General features: G+C 43.4%; 1 protein-coding gene across 1 annotated transcript in view; it reads right to left on the bottom strand.

Annotated features, from left to right (window-relative positions):
- GLB1L3 (galactosidase beta 1 like 3) overlaps positions 1-24220 on the bottom strand; it is a 39754-nt gene that overhangs the window by 5523 nt on the left and 10011 nt on the right. Inside the window, exons 7-18 of the mRNA XM_053659467.1 lie at positions 22803-22895; positions 20820-20901; positions 19790-19854; positions 9522-9606; positions 7262-7399; positions 6585-6665; positions 5809-5915; positions 4844-4984; positions 4439-4510; positions 3852-3930; positions 3303-3390; positions 2887-2998 (exon numbers count right to left, since the gene is read on the bottom strand). Of these exons, the coding sequence (XP_053515442.1) occupies positions 2887-2998; positions 3303-3390; positions 3852-3930; positions 4439-4510; positions 4844-4984; positions 5809-5915; positions 6585-6665; positions 7262-7399; positions 9522-9606; positions 19790-19854; positions 20820-20901; positions 22803-22895 (1143 nt within the window). The remainder of the gene's footprint in view (positions 1-2886; positions 2999-3302; positions 3391-3851; positions 3931-4438; positions 4511-4843; positions 4985-5808; positions 5916-6584; positions 6666-7261; positions 7400-9521; positions 9607-19789; positions 19855-20819; positions 20902-22802; positions 22896-24220) is intronic.

The raw sequence follows: 24220 nt of genomic DNA, 5'->3' as shown, positions 1-24220 counted from the left end.
ATTATGCCAAAAATTAAATCAGTGACTTGGAATAGCAAAAAACACCCAACTAGAATAGAAAAAAAAAAAAAGACAAAGAATTTAAAACTATGAAGATAGTGTGAGGAGCCTCTGACACAACTTCAAGTTTACCAACATTTGCATCATGGGGGAGCTAGAAGGAGGAGAGAGAGAGCAAGACACTGAAAACCTATTTGAAAAATAATGGCAGAAAATTCCTTTACCTAATGAAGGAAATAAGACCTATAAGTCCAAGAAGCACAGATTGTCCCAAACAAGATGAAGCCAAAGAGGCCTACCCCAAGACACATCATAATTAATATGCAAAAGATCAAAGACCACCCTAGTGCACTGTTGGTGGGAATGCAGACTGGTGCAGCCACTGTGGGAAACAGTATGGAGCTTCCTCAGAAAACTAAAAATAGAACTGCCTTTTGACCTGACAACTCCACTCCTGGGATTATGCCCTAAGAACCCTGAAACACCAATTCAAAAGAACCTATGCACCCCAATGATCATAGTAGCACAACTTACAATAGCCAAGTGCCAGAAACACCCTAAGTGCCCATCAGTAAATGAGTGGATCAAAAAGCTGTGACACATTTACATGATGGAATACTACACAGCAGAAAGAAAGAAGGAAGGAGCTCTTACTTTTTGTGACAGCATGGATGGATCTGGAGAGCATTATGCTAAGCGAAATAAGCCAGGTAGTGAAAGACAAATACCCTATGATCTCACCTATAAAAGTGGAATCTAATCAACAAAATAAGTAAGAAAACAAAATATAACCAGAGACATTGAAATGAAGAACAAACTGACAGTAACCAGAGAAGAGGTGGGAGGAGATTTTTTTAAAAGGTTAAAAATAAAGAGAAAATCCTAAAAGCAGCAAGAGAAAAGCAGTTAGTTACCTACAAGAGAGTTCCCATAAGAATGTCAATTGATTTTTCAACAAAAACTTTGCAAGCTATAAGGAAGTGGCTATAAATATTTAAAGTCTTGAAAAGCAAGGACCTGCAACCAAGATTTCTCTACTCAGCAAAGCTATCATTTAGAATCAAAGGACAGATAAAGAGCTTCCCAGACAAGAACATGCTAAAGAAGTTCATCACCCTCAAACCAGTATTATAATAAATGTTAAAGAGTTTACAATAAAATGGCAATAAATACTTACCTATCAATAATTGAGTCTAGAAATCAAACAAACACATAGAACAGAAACTGACTAATAGATACAGAGAACATTCTGATGTTTGCTGGATGGGAGAGGGGTTGGGGAGATGGATGAAAGAGGTGAAGGGATTAAGAAGTACAATTTGGTAGTTTCAGAATAGTCACAGGGATGTAAAGTACAGCACAGGGAATACAGTCAATAATATTATAATGACTATGTGGTGTCAGATGGGCATGAGATTTATCAGGATGATCACTTAGCAAGTTACATAATTTCTAATCACTGGAATGTATGCCAGAAACGAATATAATATTGTATGTCAGTTGCAATTGAAATATTAAAAAATTGTTTAAGAAAAAACATGACAAAGATATCTCATTCATGAACATAAATAGAAAATCAGCCTCAATTACTTTTAATAGCCAAACACTGAAAATAATACATAGGGCTACCAACAGTAGAATTGTTAAACAAAATATTAATATGATATATTTATAAAATGAAATCCTGCACAACTGTGAAAATGAACGTCACTAATGGTTGAATCTACGATGTAGAACAGAAGAAACTGTATAGAATAAAGAAAGCAATCATTTCTATTCATATGAAGCCGGAGGAGGAAACACTAGATGAGAGCCTTAGGACCACAGAGAATGGCTTCCTCGCAGAGAGAGGGGCAGTTGTCACAGGGAGAACCGGCGACAGCATTTTTCATCTCAGCAGTAATTATTTGGTGTTCACTTTGAGATGTTTATTCAACTCTATGCTCATGTTTTGTGTACCTGTGCTATCTATGCGTGTTCATATATAAAAGACATATGAGGTAAAAATTACCCCCAAAGAACAACAATTTGCAGAATATAATGGATGAAATGATCACATTAGTGCAAAAAGTGACTGTGTATATGTTTTGGCAAAATTACATACAAAATCACACACTGCTAGTGGTGCTTACTTGTAAGAAGTAGAGAATAAGTACAAGGGGGTGAGTTTCAAGGAAAACTTCCACCATTTGTTCCCTATACCTGCTATTATTTGAGTTTTTCCATTGCATTTTAAAGTATTATTTTCTCATCACCAAAAATTTTAACATGAGTAGGAAGATAATCAGATACTCCATTATGAAAAACAATTCTGAAATTATAAGGACAGTAGTTTATAAGAGACAGGTTTTAGTGGAAGCTCCAAAGTTCCCCAAAATGAGGTTTTTTTTTCAACTACAGTTTACATTTGATATTATTCTATATTGGTTTCAGGTTTGCAGCATAGTGGTTAGACAACCATGTACTTTACAAAGTGGTTCCCCCATATTTCAAGTACCTGCCTGGCCCCATACATAGTTATTTCAATATTATTGACTATAGTCCCTTTGTTGTACTTTACATCCCCATGACTATTCTGTAACTACCAATTTGTACTTCTCAGTCCCTTCACCCTTTCCACCCAGCCCTTTGCCCCCTTCCCTTCTGGCAATTGTTTGAAAAATGGTAACTTTAAAAGACTGGAACATGGGGGATGGCTTGTTTGGCAATGAGGAAGAAAGGGGAAATATTCTGGCCAGGAACATTATGGCTTTGCTTCAAGACTCATTAAGAAAGAATAGGTGCAACAAAGAAAAACAATCAAACAAAAAGAAATTTTAAAAAAAATTTAAGGGAAAGACAGAATAGGTGTTTGAGATACCAGAGCCAAAGAGAGCATGCACTCACCGGCAGTTTCAGGAAGGTGTCCTTAGGCTCGGAACCAGCCTTCAGTGTTCCAAGGTAGAAGGCAGGGCCCAGGTAGCTGTTTGGGACACGTCTCCAGGTGGCAGAGCGGAGCCTGGAGAAAGGGCTACACCTTGAGGGCTAGGAAAGCCCTTTCCCAAATCTAGTCTCAATATTGACCCCAGATTTCCCAGGCAGGGACTCAGATTCTGTTTCAGTGGGACAGAGCAGACTTCACTAGACTAGAGCCAGGAGACTCGTTCTGGAACTCCAGGCCTGATTCTAAGGGACTCTACACTGCTGAGCAAATCACTGTAGTTCCCTGAATCGTGGGCTCTTGGTCTGCCAAGTGAAGAGTGTGAAATCTCTGAGTTCCCCAATCCTTTCAAGTGCCTTCTGGGAGTAAGTGGGAACATAACCTCTCAAAGAAGCTCATTTTCATTTCCAGGGAATAGATTGTGAAGCCCTCCAGGGGAATGTTGTTGACGGTAACAGATCCAGTTAATCCTGCAGGTGGGAGGTAGGAAGGAGAATGTGGTTGGCGTTGAATATTCTCAGTGTCTGGGACAAAGCAACACAAACTGTATGCCTTCTGTGACAAGGGCTCAGATGTGAGGGCAAACCCTTGTCTAACTTAATATGACTGCAAGTTTCTTGCTGTATGGTTTCATACTCCCGAGGAGGTGCTCCACTTAACATCAAAGCTTTCCCTGAAATTCCTGAGAGGGGTTCTGCCCTGCTTGTCCTGAGACAAGCCAGCACCCAGCATAACTGCCCCATGTTCCTACTTTGGAGAACTGAAGGGGCCAGGACAACTAAGAGGAAAGAAGTTGTATCTTTGGTCCTAGAACCCAAGTCTCCCACTGCCTAAATGGCTCCTTTTTCCTCCTAGCACAACATAGGCCCAGGCTTAGGGTCAGGTCACCATGGAGAGAGATTGCACCCTGTCTCTCAGGTCTAGAGCCCACCTTTCTGCTGAAGTTGAATTTTCCATGAATAATTTACTCGTCCTTGATTCTCCACCAGGATCCTCAGAAGCTGACATCCCTGTTTGGAATAGACCAGTACATGGGAACTATAACCACGCAGGGGTTTTACTCCAGAACCCAGTCTTTTTCTGAGTCCCAGATGGAAAGGCAAGCAAAAGGCAAGCAAATGCAGGGAAGCACCAGAGCCCAGCAGTCCTCCCTCTCTCGTAAGGTCTCTGTGTGCTCCCGTTCCACACTCAGTCTCTCCTGCCTTCTGCTGGTCTGCCTTAGCAAGGCAGAGAGACTCAGCTGTGCCTTCGACAGGGCCCAACTAGAGGCTGATGGCAGACTCCGGGCTGAATGGGGAAACACCGTTCTCATGGAAGCAGTGTGCTTCCTGACGCACCGGGGCCTGGGAGATGCAGCTGTGCTTGTAGCGCTAAACAGACACTTCCTGCTGGTACCCAAGATGAGAAGCGATCCCCAAGAGCAGTGACAGAGAGAAGAGGCAGGCTGTGTCAGAAGCAGGCTGTGTTTGCATTTGAGTGAGAGGTCTAGGACGGCATCTAGACTCTTGAATTACATACCCTGACTTCAGGAATGTTCACGTTCTGGTTATCACCAGCCAGAATGCCTATGCTTTTCTCATTCAAAAACACCTGCAAGAGCACAGCTGGTGTCAGACTGGTAGGCCCCCCTGAGGAGGGGAGAAGGAAGGTTTGGGAGGATGTTTGGGAGGAGGCTATTTTAAGGATGGAGCAGCCTTGGCACTCACAGGTGGCTAGAAGCTGACGCAGAGACCCCAAAAGACTTAGATTATGATAAGGCAGAAAGTAAGTCTCCTTGGTTTGACTTTGTATTTCCAATGCCTCACACATAGTAGGTGCTTAAAAATACTGTCAGTCAAGTTGACCAGTGGCCGACTACCCTCTCCTACAGGAGATTTAGGCTGAATGTTCTGCTTACCTGCACAGACAGCCTGCTGACCCTACCTGTGCGGTATCATGAGCATTGGCACGCAGCAGACCTCCAGAGCAGATGGACGTCTCATACAGGATGAATCCATAGGACTGACCGCTCCCATTGTATATGGGAAGACTCTCCATGTTGACTGGCTTACTGGACACAATTGGCTGTGAGAGACATGGCAGAAACAGGATCCAGGGCGATGCGAAAGCAGGCTCCTTCTTCCTAAGACCCTTGTCATTTCTTTATTGTAACTCCTAATGATCCCCAAGGATCTCTGGGTAAGAAACACTGAATAAATGCTAGGTGATGACTCTTGTGCTTTGTGTTTCCACTGACCAGGGAACTGGGTTGGCGGGGGCATGGTAGAGGGAACAATGGCAGTAATTGTGAGAATTAACGGAGACGATATGCTGTGCTCTAACACACCTGAAATCAAATAATGAATTATGCACTAAACAAACATTTATTTAGCATCTGCAAGGTGTCAGGCACTTCTTTTTATGTAAAATGGCAATAGAAGAAGTAAAATCAATATGGACTCAAGAACTGAAAGTTTCCAAACAATTTCCATCCTTTCTTTAAAACAGGACAGGAGGTCTAATGTTAAAGGGCAAGCAGGCACCCGTAGAAGTTAAATGATTTGGCTTAGTGGATGGTGAAGAGTCAGAAACTCACTTTCACAAGTTCCTAGCTCAGCAGCCTGTCCCATGTGGATCATGTCCCCACAAGAGCATTCACCGAGTGGGCTCATCAAGCTGAGAAGCAGGATTCTCCAATATCCCGCCTTGCCTCCCTCCCCCACTCACTCTTCAGGTTCAAGCCCCTTCATAGTCCCCCAAAAAGGAGCCTGTGGGTCTTACCCCATAGTTCTAAACTGGGACAAAATGCAGAGAATTAGTTTCCACACTTTCCATTAAAGCCCTTGAAAGAATCTCCACTCTGTGGCCTAAGGCCTCTCCCCCTGTTCCAGTGTCCAAGCAGCACTCACCTCATGTAGGTACTGTAGGGCATCCCACAGCGGCAAGTAAAGGGATGGCCTCACCGAAGGGTACACAGCCTTAGGAGTGAGCTCAGGTAAGGGGGGCAAAGGAATTGCTGCAATGAAAATGGGCCTGAAACAACTGCTGCCTTCTCCAAGCCTCCCCATCCCTGTACATAAACGCTCGTATCCTGGAGCCAACCAGAGAAATAGGTCCTAGCCTGGCACATGGCTATGCTCCTACAAGAGTGATGAGGAACTGTGAAGACCTAAGTCAGAGCCATTTTGTGTGCACAGAAAGCCAACAGACACAGACACTGAAGAGGCGGTGGCATTGGTAGACTGAAGGCTCTTGGGGAGCAGGGGCTCTGTGCTATGCCTTTGGCAATGCCAGTGCTTACCTAGTATCTACCACATGGTAAACAGTTAATTAACTTTACTTAAATAAATAAAATTAAATAGAATTATTTTTGCTATTGTATGTAAGGTTATGCTGTATTACATCATATTAAGAGCTTTACAAACCATAGCTTAATTCTCACAGTCATTATAAAGAAGATGGATATCACTGTTTTTGTGTTTTGAGGAAGAAACAGGTTCAAAGGGCTTAAAAACACTCATGCAAAACCACACAGCTTTCATGTGGGAAAACCAGAATTTGAACCTGCTACCCTTGCTCTGAAGCACTTCATTAAGCTTATGACCATAGGAAAAATCCCTCCCTTTCCCCACCTTTCCAATTCATGAGGAGGGCCAGTACTCAAGTTAGAATGGTTGCTGAGTACCTAAGACAGATCCCAAGAGTTTTCGAAGCTTGAAATATTTTTCTGTGTAATCCCCGGCCTCTGTCAGCACAGCATCATAGTCTGCAAGACATCAGGACACTGTCACTGGTCAGTCAGTCCCACCCAGAAGACCATGCTCCCACACTTCTGGCACAGAACAGGCCAGGGACACCAGCAGGAGACACAAAACCCATCTTTGCTGCTCCTGGTCTGGTGCACCAGCTCAGACCAGGTTGTGGAGCACTACTGCCAACCTAGGAACACTCCCTACAGCCCTTCCTGGGACCCAAGGGCTGCCATGACACTGGGCCCACCCTCTGTTTCACTTTCTAATGGATATGCTCTTCTTCACACAGTCTGGATCACCCAGCTGTGTCCATCAATGCCCCTCCAGCAATCACCATTTGTAATCTGTCTCTTGGAAGGGTCAAGTCAACGGGTCAACATACATGATGGTGGAAGCTGAACATTCAGTCATGGGCACACCATCTACTGCAATGATAGCCTGATGGGGCCTTTATGAACAGCACTGAAGAAAAATAGAGTGAAAAATCCTCTATGCTCAGCATATATTATAGCTCAAAAACCCAGTGATGCCAGACTATGTTTTTGGAGCATCCTCTGTTGTGGTCCTGCAACACCTACACTGACAGGTGGCCAAATCAGTGAGCACTTGCCATAGCTGGTGACCACACCCCTGTGTGTGTCAAAATGTGTGGCCCCATTCATGAAACCAAAGTTGGTTCCACCATGGAACATGTATACGTTGAAGGAGATCTCAGATTCGATAAATTCAGACACAGTTTTTTCAACATCTGTAGAGGAGAGAGATGAGAGTAGAGAAAATTAAAAAGCACTCATTTGGTAAGACATATGCTCTCCCATGTTCACTGCAGCGTTATTTACCATAGCCGAGATCTGAAAGCAGCCCAAGTGCCCCCCAATGCACCACTGAACAAAGACCATGTTGTACAGTTATACAGTGGAATATGACTCAGCCATTAAGAAGAACAAAACCTCACCATTTATGACAACATGAATGGACCTATAGGGTCTTGTGGTAAGTGAAATAAGTCAGACAGAGAAAGACAAATACTATCTGATTTCACTTACACATGAAAACTAAAGAATAAAATAAATGAACAAAACAGAAACAGACTCATAGATACAGAGGACAGATTGATGGTTGCCGGAGAGGAGAAGGATTGGAGGACTGGGTGAAAAAGGTGAAGGGATTAAAAAGCATAAATTGGCACTTACAAAATAGTCATGGGGATGTAAAGTACAGCATAGGAAATATAGTCAATAATATTGTAATAACTGTGTGGTACCAGATGGTACTAGACTTATCAGGGGGACCACTTAGTAAACCATATAAATGTCTAACCACTATACTGTACATCTGAAACTAATATAAAATACTATTACTTGTCAAAAATAAATATTCAATATTATTAATAAAAATTTAAAAGAAAACATAAGTTGCTAGTGTAATCCTATCATTCTAAACCTCACCCCCACAATCAACTTAATTATTTTGTCCTTCAACCTCCACAAGACTGTAACCAGAAAGTAGGTGGGGTTGGACAGGACCGCTGGCAGCAACCACATCTTGTTTCCTAGAACATTTTTTAGAAATAATTTTCCTGAGAGTATGGACATAATTCTACCTCTAACTATAGCCTAAGAACCCTCATGTCGTTTAAATATCTAATGTTCATTATATTTTTAAAATTGTACAAATAATTAGTAAACCCGCATGACTACCTTCCAGGGCACTGCCTGTAGGGACACTGGTTTAGAAGGTCTGCGATAGTGCACAAGTGGCCATTCTCCATTTTTTAGGCAGAAATTCTGGGTTTTGTCACCATCGTCTAACAGGTGTGCTCGTCTCTGCACTGGTTGTAAATAAGGGAGAGAGGGGTGGTTAAAGTTGGCTGTGGGGGCCAGTCCAGGCTGTGCTCGTCCCTGCCCCTGTGATCCTGGATGGCCTGCTCTCCTCTCTCAGAGCCTCTTCTGCTTCTTTTGTTACCGGCATGTCCCAGTGCCTAGTAACTCAGTCACAGGACTGATGGGACAGTTAACTGAGAGTGTGGGTAAGAAACGTGGCATGGTCCCTGACATGTAAGTGATCGGAAAAATGTTTGGTGGGGTGGGCGGGGGAGTTCTATTTTCAGGCCAAAGCAGACTTATCTCAGTCAGTTGGTACTTTCCAATGGTTCTCTTTACTTCAAGGACATGTGAGCTTGTTTTCATAATAGCAATAGCAAAATATTTTCAGTAGCAAAATTCTTTTATTAACAACATCTGCCAGGCACTGATCTGAGTGGGTTCTGTGGGTTGCCATATTTAACCTGCACAACAACCCTATGAGGTAAATTACATAATGATCTCCATTTTTGGATGAGGGCACTGAACCTGAGAAGGGGTCAGCGGCCAGTGCGGCTGAGTGGGGATGGAAACCCTGACCTCTGGCTCCAAAATCTACTCTCTCAGGCGCCACTGCCTGTCTACCAACAATGACAGCCACATCCTGACAACTCCCCAGCAATGGCCTGCATGTTTCCCAGAGATAGTTAGGAATTTTGGCAGATGCATCCCCTCCTTCAGGTATGTTGTTTTGCCACAGATGCTCTCGTGACCACCCTGACTCCCCTCTGCAGGTCTGTCCTTGTCTTTCTATCACTGCGTCCTCTTTGTCAGATACTGTTTTACCTCTTCATTATCTGCCAGCTCCTCTAAAGTGCAAGCTCCCTGGGAGCAGGAGAAGGTAACTTTTCCCGCCAGTGCAGCTCCAGGCCTCGCCCTGCCGCTGTGCATCAAATGTGCTGAATTAATAGTCACGGTCGAATGAGCAGAGTAGCCAGCACAGAAGTGTGTGAAGGACCCACAGCCCAGGGCCGTGTCTGCTTGGTTGAAGCACTGAGAAACACTTACCGTTTGCATTTTTAACCATGTGTTCACCTCCCCATGTGTCGAACCAGCCAACCCAGTATTCCATAATCATAATGGGCTTATTTCTCTAGAAACAAACCAAACACAATACTCACAATAAGAAAAAAATCAGAAAAGCTGCATCCAACAGATAAAAGTTTAGGAACTTGTGCTTTTCACTTTTTTCTAAGTCAGCCCAACTCCCACTCACCCACTGCCCCTTGGTTTCTCCTCCTCCTGCACATTCATGGTCCCCAGTCCCCTTCCCACTTGAAGCACCTGCCTGCCCCAGCCAGAGAGCACCACCTGTAATCCAGCCTTGTCACAGGGGAAGTTGGTATGGAAAGAATCAGCTTTGGATACGTGAAGACATGATTGCAATTCCTCATGGAGAAACTGGGGCTCAAAGATTACACTGCTGGTAAATTCAGAGACACAGCTCCAGTCCAAGTCTGAGCCAAATTGTCAGCCACTACAGTATGTTGCCTACTAATAATACCATTAGGAGGGAGCCAGAGTGGCAGAGTAGGTATATGTTTCACTCCCTTCCTCCCTGGACCACATCAAAATTCCAACTAAATCATGGAACAGTCAGCTCGGATCACCATCCGAAGACTAGCTGAATAGAAGTCTGATAGCTAAGGATATACAGAAGAAGCCATGTGGAGACTGGTAGGAGGGGTAGAGATGAAAAAAGGGCAGACCCCACATTCACACGTGGCAGCTGAGAATCAACAGAAACATCTCAGCTGCAAAGGTCCCCCTGAGGAGCAAGGGGTCTCAGCCCCACACTGAGCCTGGAGCGCCAGAGCTGGGAAAAGAAGCCTATATAACATCTGACTCTGGAAATCAGCAGGGACTCTGTCTGCCCAGGTGAGAGGGAGTCTGCTGGGAACCCAGGTACCCTCTCAGAGGACCAGTGCCAGAATCCCATTCACAGGTACTCTCCCTGAGCTTCAATAGGGGGACAGCAGCTCAGAAGGAACCCGGTCATAAAGGGAGAGACTGAGTTGTGTGACTTTTGGGAGAGGCTGGAGGGACAGCTGCTAATGTCCCTTGTGTTGAATCCCCCTCCCAGACCTCACACACACGCCACCTTTCCTGAATCAAGCCCTCCCCTCCCTACAGCATCAGCCTAGTGAGATGCACTATTCCCACCCTGCTGACCCTCTGAGGCCCTGCCCTGGCAAGCTCCCATAAGGCCATGGGATCTGCTGGCAGCAGAAGCCTGGGCCTGCATCGCAGTCTTCCTTGAAAAACTGGAATTCTGGGCAAGGTCAAAAGGTGCCAGAGACCCACGGGGAGAGAGTAAGTTGTGTGGCTTTAGGAGAAGGGTTGTTTTCCTGGCATGTCTGAACACTGTCATCATCACTAAGCTGGGCCCACCCTCACCCCACAGCATTAGCCTGGTAATCTACACAGGGACCACCCTGCCACTTCCAGAGGCCGCGCTCTACCAGGCTAATGCAAGGCTGTAGAGTCAGCTGGTAGTGACCAGCCTGGGCCTGCACTGCAGTCCTTCTTAAAAACCCTCAAGGGACTCCGGGCAAGCTCAGGATTGCCAGACACACAGAAACAGAGGCTGAGTTCTGCGGTTTTGGGGTGAGGATGTTGTTCCATATACCTGACAGGTGCCACAGTTCCTGCACAGAGCCTTCCTTCCAGGTGGCCACATCCATCTTAATCTCTTTTAGCCTGATGACTCTCTAAGACCCCTCTGCAAAGTCCACAGGCCCCAGGCGTAAGATGGCCGGTCTTGGTGAACCCTAAGACTCTTGCTAAGTGGCCTCAGATCCAGCACTGGTGCCACTTGAATCTGTACTAACCTGGTGAACACCACTTACCTCCACCTGGTGACTCATTAGGAAACCACCTGAGGCTTTTTCAGTGAGTGAGCCTAGCAGGCTACTGGCAGGTAGCAATAAGTCTTGGGAAAACTTGAGCCTTTTGCTGACCTGCCCCAGGCCTGGGATTAGTGGCAGATGAACTCAGTATGTTGCTCTGCCCCTTTAGATGTGCCCAGGCCCAGCAAGGGCAGCTATGAGCCATGGGCCTCTTTGTAGCTCCAAACAGAAAGCCCAGGGCTGGTCACAGGCAACATCTGACATTGACCTGCAGCAGAGTCCTTCCTGAGAAGCCTCAGGACCAATACACCTGCTGGCTCTCTTTGGAGTACAACCCAGTGCACCCCACTCTCCCAGTGAATAGGAGACCTTAGCAGGAACCAGACCCAGCAGGGACAAATCTTACTTTCTGAGGTGAGTCCCCACACAACAGCTCACACACTGTGGTCAGGGTCAAGCCTTACAGTCAGCAAGCCTGAGGGTCAACCCCACCAACAGATGGGCCCCTAGCAATCAAGGCCCAGTGAGGTAACCCACAAAAGAGACACTCCTGAAATGCCCAGGTCAGGTATTCCAGGAGGCTGCACCACTCAGCCCTACAGGCCACCTCACCAAGACTGGCTGACATAGCAGGTCCACCTAATACATAGAAACAAACACAGAGAGGCAGCCAAAATAGGGAGGAAAAAATATCCTAAATTAAAAAAAAAACAAACAGATGAAATCTCCAGAAAAAGAACTAAATGCAATGGAGGCAAGCAATCTACCAGATACGAACTTCAAAATAATGGTTATAAGAATGCTCAAAACACTTAGGGGAAGAATGGAAGAACTCAGAGAAAATGTCAACAAAGAGATAGTTAAAAAAGGCAGAAATCATGAAAAGGAACCAGTCAGAAGTGAAGAACACAATATCCAAAATGAAGCACACACTAGAAGGAATCAACAGTAGATTAAAAAGATTAGTGGGCCCTGACTGGCATAGCTCAGTGGATTGAGCATGGGTTGCAAATCAAAGGGTTGCCAGTTTGATTCCCCATCAGGGCACATGCCTAGGATACAGGCCAGGTCTTCAGTGGGGGTGGGTGAGAGGCACCCACACATTGATGTTTCTCTCCCTCTTTTTCTCCCTCCCTTCCTCTCTCTAAAAATAAATAAAATAAAATAACTCTAAAAATTAGATTAGGGGATCAAATCAGTGATTTAAAAGACAAGGTGGCAAAATAATACATAATCAAAGAAGTGAAAAAAGAATTTTTAAAAATTAGGATGGTTTAAGGAGCCTCTGGGACACCACTAACCATAACAAAATCTGCAATATATGGGTACCAGCAAGTGGAGAGAGAAAGGAATCGAGAAACTCTTTGAAGAAATAATGCCCCAAAACTTCACTAACCTAGTGAAGGAAAAAACACACCAACAAGATAAACCAAAGACGCCCACATCATTGCACATCATGATTAAAATGGCAAAAGTTAAAGACAAAGAGAATCTTAAAAGCAGCAAGATAAAGACAGTTAACTAAAAAGGAGCTCCCATAAAACTGTCAGCTGATTTCTCAACAAAGATTTCTCAGGCCAGAAGGGTTGGCACAAAATATTCAAACTGATGAGAAGCAAAGACCTACAACCAAGATTACTCTACTCAGCAAGGATACCATTTAAAATTGAAGGAGAAATAAAGAGCTTCTCAAGTAAGAAAAAAAAATGAGAAGAGTTCAGCACCGCCAAACCTATAGTACAAGAAAGGTCAAAGGAAATTCTTTTAAAATATAAAGGGAAGCCCTGGCTGGTGTAGCTCAGTGGAGTGAGTGAGAGCTGTGAACCAAAGGGTACCCAGTTTGGTTCCCTGTCAGGGCACATGCCTCGGTTGCAGGCCAGGTCCCCGGTGGGGGCCACATGAGAGGCAACCACACACTGATGTTTCTCTCTCTCTTTCTCCCTCCCTTCCCCTCACTCTAAAAAAAAATAAATAAATAAAATCTTTTAAAAATATATAAAGGGAAAAAAGGGACATACATATGTATGATCAAATGTATGATAAATACTTATCAATAATCACTTTAAATGTAAATGGATTAAATGTTCCAGTCAAAAGACAAGCAAATTGGATAAGAAAACAAGAGCAACATACATGCTGTCTACAAGTGACCCAACCTCAGATCAAAAGACACACACAAACTGAAAGTAAAATGATGGGAAAAGTTATTCCATGCAAATAAAAACTGGAGTAGCAATACTTACATCACACAATAAAGACTTGATTGATTGATTGATTGATTGATTTCAGAGAGAGAGGGGAAGAGAGAGAGAGAGAAGCATTTATTTGTTGTTCCAACTATTTATGCATTCATTGATTGCTTCTTGTATTGCCCTAACCAGGAATTGTACCCATAACCTTGGTGTATTAGGATGATGCTATAACCAACTGAGTTACCTGGCTAGGGCCAGACAATGTAGACTTTAATATGAAAGCTATAATAAAAGACAAAGAAGGATATCACATAACAATAAAAGGATCAGTCCAACAAAAGGATGCAACCCTCGTAAACATTTATGTACCCAGTATAGAAGCACCTAAATACATAAAGCAAGTCTTGATGGGCATAAAGAGAGAGAGATCAACAGTAATACGATCATAGTAGGAGACTTTAATACCCCATTGACACCAATGGACAGATCTTCCAGGCAGAAAACCAACAAGGAAACAGGAGCCTTCAATGACACAGCAAACCAAATGAATTTAGTTGACATTTCAGAGCATTTCACCCAGATCAGCAGAATACACATTCTTTTCAATGTACATGGAACACTTTTCAGGACAAACCACATGTTAGGCCACAAAACAAGTCTCAATAAATTAAAGAAGACTAAAATCGTAATGAGCATTTTCTCTGACCAGAATAATTTGAAAGTAAAAATCAATTACTGGAAACATGCTAGAAAACACACAAACACCCAAAGGCTAAATAATGTGTTATTATACAATGAATGGATTAACAAGACATCAAGGAAGAAATCAAAAGACACAAATGAAAATGAAAATACAACAACCAAAATTTGATGGAACACAGCAAAGTAGTCCTAACAGGGAAATTCATAGCAATACAGGCCTACCTCAAGAAACTAGAAAAATTTCAAATAAACAATCTAAGCTTACATCTAAACAAAATAGAAAAACAACAAACATGGCCCAAAGGGAACAGAAGGAAGAAAATAATAAGATCAGAGCAGGGCTGGTTCTTTGAAAAATAAACAAGATAAAACAAGAATAATAAGCCTTTATCCAGGCTCAACAAAAATATGAGGAAAAACCCAAATACATAAAACCACAAATGAAAGAGAAGTAACAATGAACAGAACACAGATAAAAAGTACAATAAGAATATACTACAAATAATTATATGCCAACAAATTGAACAATCTGAAAGACAATTTCTTAAAAACACACAGTCTTCCAAAATGAAAACAAGAAGAAATGGAAAATATGAAAATACCGATTACAAACAAAACCGAACAGTAATTAAAAAAAACCCCAACAAACAGAAGTCCAGGGCTGGATGGCATCACAGTGGGATTTCCTCAAATATTCAAAGGAGAACTAATACCTGTTTTTCTCAAACAATTCTGAAAATCAAGAACTGGGAAGATTACCAAGCCCATTTATTATTATTATTTTAAATTTATTTAATTATTGTTCAAGTACAGTTTTCTGTTTTTTACTCCCATCCCAGCCCACCCCCCCAGTGCTCCCCACCTCCCTCCCATTTCCACCCCCCTTAGTTGTTGTCCATGTGTCCTTTATACTAGTTCCTGTAAATTCTTCCCCTTTTCCCCCTGAAATTCCCTCCCCTCTCCCCTCTGGTCATTGTCCCCTTGTTCTCTATTTCCATGTCTTTGTTTTTATTTTGCTTGCTTGTTTGTTTTGTTATTTATCTTCCTGTTAAAGGTGAGATCATATGGTATTTGTCTTTCAGCACCTGGCCTATTTCACTCAGCATAATGCTTTCCAGTTCCATCCATATGTTGCAAAGGGTAGGAGCTCCTTCTTTCTTTCTGCTGCATAGAATTCCATTGTATATGTGTACCATATTTTTTTGATCCATTCATTTACTGACAGGCACCTAGGTTGTTTCCAGCTCTTGGCTATTGTAAATTGTGCTGCTATGAACATTGGGGTGCATAGGTGTTTTAGGGTTCTTAGGATATAATCCCAGCAGTGGAATTGCCAGATCAAAAGGCAGGTTCATTTTTAGGTTTTGAAGAAAATTCCATACTGTTTTCCACAATGGTTGTACCACCAGTCTTCAATCCTACCAACCCCAAACCCATTTTATAAGGCCCCAGTATAATTGCTATTATACTTGGGGCCTTGTAAATACTAAGTAATACTAATAATACTAAGTAATTATACTTAGGGCCTTATAAATACTTATAATACAAAGTAATTATATGTATTACCCTGATTCTAAAACCAGATAAAGATATAACAAAGAAAAATATTACAGGCCAATATCTCTGATGAACATAGATGCAAAAATTCTCAACAAAATATTATCAAACTGGATTCAGTAATACATTAAAAAGATCATACACCATGACCAAGTGGGATTTATTCCTGGAATGCAAGGTTGGTACAATGTATGCAAATCAATTAATGTGACTACTCCATAGACAAAATGAAGAATAAAAACCATGGGATCATATCAATAAATGCAGAAAAAAGCATTTGACAAAATCCAGCACCAATTTATGAGAAAAACTCTTGGCAAAGTGGGAACAGAGGGACCACATCTAAACATAATGAAGGCCTTGTATGACGAACCCACAGCCAACATCACACTCAACTTGGAAAAACTAAAAATATTTATTTTAAGATCAGGAACAACTCAGGGATGTCCACTTTCACCTCTCTTATTCAATATAGTACTGAAAGTCCTAGCCACATCAATCAGACAAGAAGAAATAAGGCATCTGAACTGAAAAGGAAGATGTAAAACTGTCATCATTTGCCAATGAAATGATGTTGTATATAGAAAAACCTGAAGATTCCACCAGAAACTACTAGAATTGATAAATAAATTTAGTAAAGTAGCTGAATACAAAATAAATTGTTGCCTTTTTATATACCAATAAAGAGCTTTCAGAACAAAACCCTAAGAAAAAATTCCCATTTACAATTACATCAAAAGAAACAAAATACCAAGGAATAAATTTAACCAAGGAGGTAAAAGATTTGTACTCAGAAAACTATAAGATATAAAAGAAGATACTAATAAATAGAAGCATATGCCATGCTCATGGATAGGAAAGAATTAATATCATTAAGGTGATATTAATGTTCTATACTACCCAAAGAAATCAATACATTTGACACAATCCCTATAAAAATACTAACTTTATTTTTCACAGAACTAGAACAAATAATTCAGAAATTTGTATGTAACCACAAAAAAACCTGGAATGTAAGAACAATCTTGAAAAAAAAGAACAAAGTAGGAATATCTCACTATTTGGTAACAAACTATACTATGTGGCCATAGTAATCAAAACAGCATGGTACTGGCATAAAAATACACACATAGATTAATGGAACAGAATAGAAAACCCAGCAATAAATTTGCACTCATAGGGTCAATTAATCTTTGACAAAGAAAGCAAGGACATACAATAGTGTAAAGTCAGTCCATTTAATAGATGGTGCTGTGAAAAGTGGACAGATACATGCAAAAAATAAAATTAGGCAACCTTCTTATACCATATACAAGAATAAATGCAAAATGAAAAGACTTTAATGTCAGACTTGAAACCATAAAACTCCTAGGAGAAAACATAGGCAGTAAAACCTCTGACATTTCTCTTAGCAACATTTTAACATTTCTCCTAGGGCAAAAGAAACACAACAAAAAATAAGTAAATGGGACTATATCAAATTAAAAAGTTTTTGCACAACAAGGGAAACCATCAACAAAATGAAAAGACAGCTGACTGAGTGGGAGACGATACTCACCAATGATACATCCAATAAGGTATTAATATCCAAAATTTATAAAGTACTCAACACCAATAAAACAGTACTCAATTAAAAAGTGGACAGAGGACTAGAATAGACACTTCTCTAAAGTGGACAAATGACCAATAAACATATGAAAAGATGCTCAATGTCATTAATAATCAGAGAAATTCAAATTAAAACTACAGTGAGATACCATCTCACACTTGTCAGAAAAGCGGTCATCAATAAATCAACAAACAACAGGTGCTGGCGAGGATGTGGAGAAAGGGGAGCCCTAGTGCACTATTGTTGGGAATACAGACTCTTCCTGCCACTATGGAAAACAGTGTGGAGGCTCCTCAAAAATTTTAAAATGCCTTATGAACAGGCGATTCCACTTCTGAGGATACAAGAGCATATGCAATGGAATGTTACTCAGCCTTAAAAAGAGAACGCAATCCCACCATTTGTGTCAGCATGGACCTAGGGAGTATTGTGTTAAGGAAATAAATCAGTCACAGAAAGACAAATACTATATGATTTCACTTATATGTGGAATCTAAAGAACAAAATAAACAAATGAAATAGAAACAGACTCACGGACACAGAAAACAGACTGATGAGGGGGCTGGGGAGAAGGTGGAAGATAGAGAAGTACAAACTGGCAGTTACAGAAAAGTCACAGGGATGTAAAGTACATCGTGAGGAATACAGCTGTAATATTGTAATAAGTATGTAAGGGGCCAGATGGTACTAGAGTTCTCACAGGATCACTTCATAAATTATATAAATGCCTAACCACCATGCTGTACACTTAAACTAATTTAAAATAATATTGAATGTCAACTGCAATTAAAAAAAAACATTCCAGGAGAGAAAACTAAAGGTCAGTATTCCTCATAAACTTGGAAGCAAATATTCTCAACAAAGTATTAACCAAGTACATCCGGCACTGTACAAAATGAAAATACATCACAATCAAGTAGGATTCATTCTAGGATTGCAAGACTGGGTCAGCACTTGAAAGCACTATTAAGGATCTGAGCACAGCAAAGGAGGAGGACCATGAGAAAGGCATCATGGCCCTTGGGTTTGGCTCTAACTTGAGATGGATGACAATGACAGCAAGAGGCACCCACTCTCAGGAGGACAAAAGTGCTCATTTGTGCTGTGTTAGAAGTGAACTTCAAAGCCACCAGGCTGCATGAAGGAAGACAGATAGGCACGAAAGACTAGCGGGTATATGACTCGGTCTATGTGGATGAAACGTCCAGAAAGGCCAGCTGTAGAGAGAGGAAGCAGATCAGGGGTCGTGTAGGGCTGGGGCTGGGAGGGAGGGGTATTCACTGCTGATGAGCACATAGCAGTCAGGAAAGCTTTGCAGATGGTGGCGGTGATCCTAAAACTCTATGCATTGAATTATATGCTCACAGTGGGTGAGTTATGTGGTATATAAATTGTGTTTCAATGAAGCTGTTTTAAAAAGTGACAGGAAAAAAAGAAACAACAAAAGAGACTTATTCAAGGCATTAAAACTAGAGAGAACTATGGATCCACCCCTGGCTGAGTCCTGTCTTTCTACAGGGTCAGAAACTCTGTAGAAATCAGTGAGACAAAAAAATAAGATGAATTGGCTCTTTAATTAAAATTGGTAAAGGGTGGAGCACTGTGGGAGGCTCTGGCCGAGCGAAAGAACCACGCTTCGCAGGGCTCGAGGAGGGCCTCCCTGTGTGGGGAGAGGAGCAGCACCGGCTGAAGCTGGATGAGGACTGCGTGGGGCACACAGGCCACGATACAGGCTTGGGATATCATCCTAGCCACAAAGGAAACCCAGCAACGTGTGCTGAGCAGAAGACGCAATAGGCACATTTGGTCTGTCAGAGCGCAATCCAGCTGCTCTGTGGAGAGGACGTGAGCCCTGAAGGCATGGACGATCCACCTTTGTAACTATCTCAGGGTCACGGGTTGGGAGGAAACTGGGACACAATCAATCCATGTGTGTTAAATGAATTCGTGTGCCAGGCAGTTGTTTGTTCTCATAGTTTGCACAGCCTGGCTAAAAAAGCTTGACCCTCCAAAGCTGGGTGTGGGTCCTGTGTCAGCAACACGTGTGGCCCATGTCTGAGTTCCATCCTCAGAGAAGAACAAGTGTGCCACCTCCCTGTGTTCCCCTCACATGACCCCTCTCCCTTCCTCTGGTCATCTCCATTGGGTGCTCCACTAAGACATGACAGGAGTGGAGTTTCGTCCCTATTCCCCAGGACAAAAGACATAGACTCCCCAAACTGCTCCAGCACACAGCTGAGGCCCCAGGAGGAGAGTTGTGGTCTTGCGGCGAGCCTGCTCTTTTCGCCGAACCCCTGCTGCGCAGGCCAAGGAGGGGGTCATGGCAGGCACAGGGGTTAAGACTCTTCACCTCTTGGATGTCCTTACCTGCACGTTAGAGAGGCTCTCAAAAGCATCCTTCCTGAACGAGTTTATATTGATGGTGGCCAGCACTGTAGAAAGAAGGGAGAGATGCAGAAGCAGACCCTGTGACAAGCCCTACCAGGAGCAGGATAGAGGCCCACCCCTTGCCCACAAAAGGAACTTGCGTTCAGTAGTAAAGATACCACTTACTGCAACATACACAGGGCTGTTATATAGGTCCTCACATGACTGGACATTTGCAAGGACAACATTAAGGAAGAAGGGCAGCTAAAATTAACCATATTTTGTGCTAAGAAATGGAACAGGCCAAGGTCACACAATTTGATTAAATGCAGGAATTGAATGCAGGTTTCCTGATCCCAGGTCTCATGCGTCTTCCACTGTATCATGACAGTGTGAGGAGAAGCCACCAAAAAGGAGGAGACAACAGCCGCCTACAGAAGCAGCCAGTCTGGAGTGAAGGCCTGCCTAAAAGATGTGTCTCTGGAACCAGCTGGCAGTGCCTGCCTGGTTCATTTCCCTCACTATCATCATTTTGTGGTTTTTGTTATGAATGGTTTCATTACTAGGTTTTTGAGGACCTACTCAGAGTCCACTGTGCACCTCGGGCAGCAGGACCCCAGGACTGCCCTATGTGGAGCCTGGCTCCTGGACACTACACCCATCTTCTGCTTCTCCATGGGATGCTGGATGCTGGGGAAACGGCTTTCACTCCGAGCCATGCCCAGCACCAACACAGATTCTCAGCCACAGAAAATTGATGGAAGATGGAAAGGTGGACCAGGCACAGAGGAGCTCCCTTACAGCTCTGCCATTGAAGAACAACAGGAACAAGGAAAAGTGATGGGGTTACCAAGTGAACTCTTCACTTTGACCTTGAGTTCCCATAGTGACATCAGCTCTCCAGGGCCCATTTCAATGCACATGAAAAAGAGGCAGCGGAGATGGTATTGGTTCTCTTGATGCTTGTTCAAGATTCAAACTGGTGGGTTAAGAGCCTCAGTTCTCCCATAAAATAAGCCTAAATTTGTACCTCCTTCTATGCGGCCTTTCAGCACTTCATCCTCACCATCTGAGGTCAAGAGCATCTCCACTATCCCTCTTTTCAGCAGGGCCTGTTGAGAAAACTAGATAAAATGAACCCACTTTTCTTTCTCCTTTGGGAAGAAAGAAGTTAGGAAATAAATACAACTGGGCTAAGACGGACGGCATGCAAACTAGAGAAAAAGGTTCGAATGGAGAGGCTGACCATCTGCAGCTCCGTCCCTGCCAGGTATTTCTCCCAATGACAACCTAATGACCACAGAAGCAGCTGAATAGGCTGACACCCCATGGTCACAGCCCCCAGGGGAAAAGCATGAAGCTGCTTTTAGGAGGAAATACCCTGAGAGAGGGTCTGAATCCCAGAGGAAAAGAGAAGACTTGGGAGAAACTCTCTGTGCTTGAAGGGGAGAGGCTGAGGTTACGGAGCCCTAAGGAATGTCAGAGAGAGACTTTAAACTTGGGTCCTACCTACACACTCACAGGCAGCAGGGAGCCTGCCATGGCTTTGGGGAAGAGGAGGATCTAATTAAAAAATCAGGTTTACTAAGAGTGTAAGAAGCAGACTGATGACCAGAGGGCAAGAGGACCCTCTCTGTGTGTCTTATATGTTCACCGAGCCCTATCTGGGGCTGGGAGTGGACTTGAATGGCAAATTTTAAAAATCAAAGAAGACTAAGGCTGACTGAATGAGACTGATGTGAGGTGGTGTGATGCACCCGAGAAACGTCAGGGAGGGCAGTTTCTCAGTGACCTTGTCCAGCTCCAAAAGCCACCAGGGGAGTGCCTCTTCTCTCTCTGTCACCTGATCTCTTCCCTGCCCAGCTGGCCACTCCCCTCCATGGCTTTCCAGGCCATCCCGCCCAGAGGTTTCTGCGTGGACAAGGCTAACATGGGACCCTGCCTTCTGCTTAGCAGCCTGAGGAGGGATCCAGTTTAGACTAGAAATCCTCAGCCTCCAGAATGTGGCAAGTCACAGACAAGAAGGAGGCTAGCCCACCAACAAGGACACCCAGCAGGACTGCAGCTATTCCCTGGCCTGAGACATGCCCCCATGAAGGAGCTAGGGCAACAGAGTATTAGTATTGGGCTGGCCAAAAAGTATATATGGTTTTGTCCATAAGATCAAAGACACGTTTTTCATTTTCACCAATGACTTTATTGATTTGAATATTTTGAGGTTGTCATCTATCTCCCACATAGTATGAGGTTGATTATTCCCAATTAATGTCTCAGTTTGATTGTTATCAACTTCAATTGGTCTACCCAACTATGGAGCATCATCCAGCAAGAAATTTTCTTCATGAAACTCACAAACCACTTTTGACACATTCACTCAGTCACAGCACCTTCTCCATATACTGCACAAATGTTTTTTTTTTGCATTTCAGCTGCATTTTTACCTTTCTCAAAATAATAAAGCATAATACTCCAAATGTGTTGTGTATTTTCTTCCACCTTCAATATTAAAATGGATACACAGAATTTGCCAATTTTGATAATTATTAAATGCATGCTGATATGACAGCTGTCATACAACCTAAGAAAATTGTTTCAAATGAAGTCAAAGACAACTAAGTGCTTACTAGAGACACCGTATGGGAAAAACCAAAAGACCTTTTTGGTCAGCCCGATACTAAAGGTCAGAGAGCTGCCAGGTGACAGTTGTCATCATTGAGTTCACAGACATTATCTCCTATTCACCAACCCCCAGCTTTTGAGAGCACTATGGGTCCTAGAAAAAGCAGCAGGCAGGAATAATCTTTTAACATCATATTTTACCACAGAATAGAGTAACTCCAGTGCACCTTAACCACTCTGACCATAGTGTACATTCAGAGAAGTTGAACTTGATCTCATATAGTGGCATAACGCACAGAACCTAACAGAGTCCCATGGCAGACTCAGATGCTGCAAGAGAGGCAGGTCAAGGATGAAAGCACATAAACATGGAGGCAGACCGAGTGTTTCTCACCTTTTGAAGGTAAGGCATGTACTGTTCATCCTCATCAAACGAACCGTACTCATTCTCCACCTGCACTGCAATGATGGGGCCTCCCTGGCGGTACTGAGACAAGCAGAAAAAGGGCAAGAGTGAGGCTGCCGTTGGAAAAACCTTGGGCCTCTGGGTCTGCTGCTCAAGAAAGCACACCTGGGGTGGGGGACACTTTGCTCCAAGCTACATCCTTATCTGAAAGCTCTCCCTCCCCTCCCTGCTGCTGTAGTCAGAGTCCCCTCCAGGGACAGTACCTGCTTCTAGGAGTCCTGTGCTCCCTAGTCTTTGTAATGATGCCCACGGTTCCTCTTTTACTTCTCATACTAACTAGCTACTTAAAAGAGAGTTCATACCTACCAACTCACCTGCTTCCACACCCAGCTTATCAACTTTCCCACCCAGCAAAGAAATGGCTTCCCTCCTCCTTCCTCCTGTCACAGGGCAATGCCACCCACCACCCAAGTGGGGAGGCCCTGCCTCCCCACTGCCAGCTCAGCAGCTAGTTCTCTGCACTGCTTCCTCTCCCTCCTGTACCGTCAACCTTTCTTCCCAAACTGCCCTTCTTCTGCTTCCTGGAAACTTGCAGAAGAGAGTGCGCTCCAGATCCTTCTCTCTGCCTTTCTCTTGCTCTCTCCCACCCTTTCCCACTTTTTTAGATTTTTATTGCTAATTTATTTTTATGTTTTCCACTCAGTTGACATTCAATACAACATTACTTTCAGGTGTGCTTCCTTCTCTTTCGAGCCCTGCTGCTTGAACGGGGCCCCCACTGGCCACCCTTCCTCACTGTATCCTGCTCCTCCAACCCCTGTGGTACAGCTTCCACCCCTCACACAACCTCAGCCACCAACGCTGACACCATCATGCTGAAATTACTACACCTTTCACTCCACACAGTCAAGTCAACTCTCTGCTTCTGGGAGCCTCTCCACACCGATAGCAGAGTGAGCTCTGTGTGGTGGGCGGCCGATCACCCTACTCCCCCCATGGCTTCTACTGCTCCCAAGGGAGTCTGTTCAGAGTGAGGGGCCCCCTTCAGGACAGCCAGCAAGTGCGAGCTCTTAGGCTGGAACAGGGAGCAGGAGCACGTTTGGCTGGCTTCCCCAACAGCCTCATTGTTTACCTCTTTCCCACCTCTCTATGTTCCACACCAGCTGGACTTTTTTAGTTCTCTATTTTTAAAATATTTATGTATTTATTTATTTTTTCAAAGAGAGGGTAAGGGAGGGAGAAAGAGAGGGAGAGAAATATCAGTGCAAGAGAGAAATATTAATTGGTTGCCTCCTGCGAGTGCCCCAACGGTAAACCAAACCCACAACCCAGGCATATGCCCTGACTGGGAATTATTGAACCAGCGACTTGTTGGTTCATGGGCCAATGCTCAGCCAACTGAGCCA

Source organism: Artibeus jamaicensis, unplaced genomic scaffold (assembly GCF_021234435.1).
Source record: "Artibeus jamaicensis isolate MK-2021 breed Jamaican fruit bat unplaced genomic scaffold, CSHL_Jam_final scaffold_660, whole genome shotgun sequence".
Lineage (NCBI taxonomy): Eukaryota > Metazoa > Chordata > Mammalia > Chiroptera > Phyllostomidae > Artibeus > Artibeus jamaicensis.
This window is presented reverse-complemented; position numbering and strand designations above follow the sequence as displayed.